This window comes from Lupinus angustifolius, chromosome LG01, assembly GCF_001865875.1.
Source record: "Lupinus angustifolius cultivar Tanjil chromosome LG01, LupAngTanjil_v1.0, whole genome shotgun sequence".
Classification (NCBI taxonomy): Eukaryota; Viridiplantae; Streptophyta; class Magnoliopsida; order Fabales; family Fabaceae; genus Lupinus; species Lupinus angustifolius.
In genome coordinates this window covers 3357606-3362522 of record NC_032009.1, presented here as the reverse complement: position 1 = coordinate 3362522, position 4917 = coordinate 3357606, and the positions used below count along the sequence as shown (strand labels likewise).

The following is a 4917-nucleotide window of genomic DNA, read 5'->3' as shown; positions in this document are numbered from 1 at the left end:
TCTCTACATATGATGGCCATTTATCACATCAATTTGTGACATGGTTTTTTAGCAAAACCCCTAGTGTTAATGAAACTTGAGGGGTAGAAATGAATTAACCCAGGCAACAAACCAATATCAGAAGCCTGAGTTGTTGAAAATATACTATACACTTGACCACAATGAAATTATATGCACAGTTTTCGGCACTTGCAAATTTGTGCCATAAAATTGAGCATCAGAGGCAATAATTATTGATTATTAGCATCACTCTGAGCGTGCTAGTAAGAACCCAAATCCCAAGTTTTCGCGCATCAATGGAGGAGGATCTACCTCAGCTATTTCTACTTCTTGCATGGATTTGGAAATATCATCCACCGAAAATGGAATGCTGCATCCATATTCGAAGAATTAAGAGGACATGCTATAGCTAAGACCAAGACAAGCAACTAAATATTAAACTGTTTGCTGACAGCATTGTTAGAGTTTACCATACCTTGAGTCATCATCCAGTAGAAAAGAAGTGCTGGCAGCATTATTAGAGTCCTCAGACATCATAGTTCTCATGCTTGATATAACCTGTATGATCAGTAGAGTCGTGAGATTAAGCATATCGCATGTGTTCCATGTTTGTGAATTTCACAAAAGATGTGCACGTTCAACTACTAAGGGGCGTCATTATAGAGTTTATTTGAGCTTATGACCTTATAAGCTCTTTTTAGCTTATTTCAAAAAAATATTTGATAATCACTTAACTAAGACATTTACCCAAAAGCGCCATAAAAATATTGCAAATAGATCTGTACCACTAAAATCTGCAATGTTAACTTACGTCTGTAGATACACTGTGTGTGCCATATTTGTCATCCCAGTACATTGTACTAATCCTGTATAACTGTTGAATACTGAGAACCTGTGGCCCCAAAATATTATACTTAAGAAGAGAATCAGAGCTAAGTATGATTTCAGAAATAATTAATAGAAGGGAAGAAGGCACCTACAGGACATAACTCCTTTGTTATTTCATTCAGGGATTTTTTGGGTTTTTGATGTATCACCTGACATAGAAGAATGGCAGACATTAGTCATCAAAATCGATTAGAATTTGTATATTTTTTGTAAAGAAGTAGCTCTTACTAAGAATCCAACAGCCTGCCTGATATGTTTCAGTTCCTCTGAAGCCGAGCCAGTATACTGTACATTGCAGATTGAGGTGATGATTCTAAAAATGGAAAAAATAAGAAGAGGTCTGAAATTGTTGCTTCCACCTTACCTGCTCCGTTGCCTCAACATACCACTGTTCTAATTCAGCTAAGCCTGTCTTTACGTACTCCCCATTGCTGAATGAACAACATTCACGACGCAGCAGAAGACTGCAGTAATGACCAGATTACAATCATAAAAAAGTCTTAATTTTGCATTATGACATGCAATGCAAAGGGGAGAGAGAAGGAGATTACCTGTTGAATAATTGAACATTGATGAATGAGAATATTTGAGTGAACACTTTACGAATCAAGAAAGGAGGTTCCTATTAAACCAGAGCTTATTAGATTAAGATCATATTAATTAAGACAGACAAAGGAAATGAAGACAGAACTCACATAATTTGCTTTCATTATCTTTAGATAATTGCTTAAGATTTTCACAATACTTTGCCAGTGAGCAATTAAAGCTTGTTGAGCAACTGCATTAGCATGTGACCGCCCTTTTACTAAGCTTTGACGTGAGGTCCTAGGAGCCTGTGATTGTTTGATAAATAAACAAATAATACAGTCAGAATAAAGCTAGTCAATCACTGGGTAGCCTAACGATAGTGGCTGCCAGCATATAGACAACTGACATGCACATGAACCTACCAGTGATTAAAGGATTAATTGTACATAATATTGTACTAACATACCATACCAAAAAATATATTTTATTAACAGAATAAAAGAAAATAGTTCTAATTTCAATTAGCAGTCATTGTTATCAATCTTCTGCAGTCACTACAAGCATAGTGCCTCCTTCTCATATATCCTGTGTATCTGACATCCCATTACTTTTATTTTGTCAATTTTGCGTTAAATATTGGTTATGATTCTTGTGGAATTAGCATTAATAATAAGTCATATTCGATTAAAACCCACATTTGATTTTCCAATTGCTAAAGCTCTTTAACCAATGACAAATGTTCAAAATTTTGATAGCACCCCACCCCCCAAAAAATACAGAGAGAGAGAGAAGATATTACCTGTATACACAGTCCAAGTAATGGAGATATCTCCTTTTTTAGGTTGTCTCTTATCATTCCATATATTTTTTCAACAAAGGCAGTAAGCTGTTGCTTAAATAGCAGTGCTGGATATTTTGCTTCCACTTGCCGTAAACCATCCAATCTACCAAGACCTCGACCATTTAGAAATGATTTCCCAGCACTTTGGGGAGATGCTCTTATCCCCTAGAGTCACACAAAGCAACCCAAATTGTACGAAGATAAATTAAATATAAATGATAAAATTTTCATTAGAAAGGATGTACAATTGCTTCATACTTGAGACATTCTTCCAAATAGTGAAGATGATGTTGTTCTCCGCCTTTGAGGTGTTAAGCTAGCAGCTCCAGTTGCTTTGAGAGTACGTTGGAGTAGCAACAACAAAGTAGATGTATTAGACAACCAATAGGCTAATACATCAGTACTATCCTGGGCCTTCGGTGGTGCATAAGTCACTGTTAGTAAAATACTTTTGGCATTTTGGAAATTGACACTAGTACTGTTAAATGCAGAAGCACTGCATCATGAATAACATGTACAAGTAACCCAAAAAAGGTAAGTTACCTCAACAGCTGAAGCAATTGTTTGAATAATTCGGTCAAAGACACTTGTTCTTTCGACTTCAAATGACCTCCAGTGAAGAAGGCACTTATATATGACACACGCAGCAACAGGCTTGCCTCCAGAAAATCCCAAATCTTGTGTTATGCACTTGATCAACAAGTCCTGTTTTTCCTGAACGAGAAAATAATTTTTTATGCAGAATGAACAAGCAAAAAAAGGGGAAATATTTAAATTGAGAAGGTGGTTTGAAGTATCTATCACAGATTTAGATTGTTCAGTGCATCTATGTGTCCACTCACTTGCTGCTTCTCATTGAGAGATTTTTGTGGTTTCCTCTCAGATTCAGGCTCAGGTACATTTGATACAGCAAGAGTCATATCCTAAAACAGATAAAAGCTATGAAGCATGGATTCGAGAATACGCATTTTTTCTAAAATATGTGATATGATATGTTCAAGAATACGTGTATAAAATAATAAAAACACATAAAATATGATAAAATTATAAGTGTAAATCAAAATATTCAAAGTAAAAAATATAATGGAAATTGAAAATCATTGTCCCCCAAAATTCCAAGTACCAAAACTAGAAAATATAGTAGAATAATTCATAAAATTGCTTATTGTCTAGCCCTAAAAACAGAAATAGTATCAATTTCATCTCCTCCTTGATGACGATGTTAAGAGTCGGTATGGTGGACCGGCTATCAGAGAGTCAATTCGGTGTGACGGTATATTGGTATGAGTCTTTGTGGCCTTTAAATAAGTTGGTGTTTATTGAAAACGGATCTATCTTTTCCTATTTTATTGAAAACGAATCTATATTATCCTATATTTTATTGAAAACGAATCTGAAATGTGTCTTGATATTTATTTATATTTTTTTAGATACTCTACAGATACGTATCCTTCACGAATCCGAGCGTATTCGTGTTGGATACGTGTCGGACACCAACACGCAAGGGTGTTGAGGATAGAAGGTAAGCACTCAACAAAAAAAATAAGAAAAACTTCTATTAACAAAATTAATTGGTGATATATATTCATAAGAAACAACAATAAACTCTTACTGTTACTGCTCCAGTTGTCGTTTCACCATCTGGAGCATTCTCGTTTCCTGGTATCCTCTGCATATTGTGCATGAAATTCCATTGTAAATTCCCATCTCTGTATACTATAATACTGATTGATGACCTTGAGTTTGTTTCCTTACCTGATAAGTGTCTGTCCTTGGTCTTACAGACATAGATTTTCCAGTTGGTGATACAGCCAGTGTTTGCTGGCGAAGAACTTGATTTTCTGACTCCGAATTGGAAATCTTGTCCTCCAATCTGTATCATAGAGAATTGTGTTTAAAAAATTATATTTATATTAAGGAGGGTATATATGGATATTAATTGGGGAAGGAGAGACATACAAGTGTACTATGCATCCAAAAGGCAGAAAAAGAAAAACTACACATGAAAAACAGATGTAGGAGAATGGTTGACAACTATTGAAAGACAGACTATAATAGGAATAATTCTTGGACGGATTCAAGAGTTGGTGATAGAAAAATAAAACTAATGAGTTGTGTATGAAATCTGATACATTTATGGTATCATCAGAATCTAAAAATCATTCATTCATCCTGACATAATAATGTAAAGTGCATGTAAACACTGTGCAACCAGTACTCACTAATATATAGATCTTTTACCCTCATGCTTGATACTAACCTCTGAACCAATTCCTGGAGTTGTTCTACTTTGCGATCAGAATCTTCAACTTTTTTAAGCAGCTCCATATTTCTAGCTTCAGCCTTGGCCTGAGCTTTCCTGGCCTCTTCTTTAGCATCTCTTTCCAATTGCAATGATTCCTGTAAACAAGGGACTCAATAAACTCATTTGTGGCTTGCAAATAAATTACTAGCACCTCACAACAACTAATCCTTTCTTTTTCCCTCCTTTCTACATATAAAAATAGGTTAAATATAAGTCTAGATAATACTACCCAATCCAGAGTCATCAGTGATTGCATGCCACGAAAAAAAAAAACAGAAAACTCCAATTGTAGTTGAACTTGGATTGCAAGATGATCTGTGAACATATATAATCATATTTTATTGTGTGTGTGTGG

At 35.1% G+C, this 4917-nt stretch overlaps 1 protein-coding gene across 3 annotated transcripts in view; it reads right to left on the bottom strand.

The window, feature by feature from the left end:
• The window catches only part of LOC109347591 (myosin-17-like), a 14187-nt gene continuing 9270 nt past the window's right edge, over nt 1-4917 (bottom strand). For 2 of the 3 annotated variants that reach the window (XM_019587523.1, XM_019587539.1), the window contains 15 exons: nt 4518-4657; nt 4013-4130; nt 3870-3926; nt 3100-3180; nt 2801-2971; nt 2516-2671; nt 2216-2422; nt 1584-1721; nt 1440-1510; nt 1253-1352; nt 1117-1173; nt 981-1037; nt 812-892; nt 476-558; nt 1-370 (listed from right to left, as the gene is read on the bottom strand). In XM_019587523.1, the coding sequence (XP_019443068.1) occupies nt 247-370; nt 476-558; nt 812-892; nt 981-1037; nt 1117-1173; nt 1253-1352; nt 1440-1510; nt 1584-1721; nt 2216-2422; nt 2516-2671; nt 2801-2971; nt 3100-3180; nt 3870-3926; nt 4013-4130; nt 4518-4657 (1641 nt within the window). In that variant the 3' untranslated portion in view covers nt 1-246. Of the gene's footprint in view, nt 371-475; nt 559-811; nt 893-980; nt 1038-1116; nt 1174-1252; nt 1353-1439; nt 1511-1580; nt 1722-2215; nt 2423-2515; nt 2672-2800; nt 2972-3099; nt 3181-3869; nt 3927-4012; nt 4131-4517; nt 4658-4917 lie in introns of all 3 variants that reach the window. The other variant, XM_019587532.1, reaches the window with a different exon arrangement.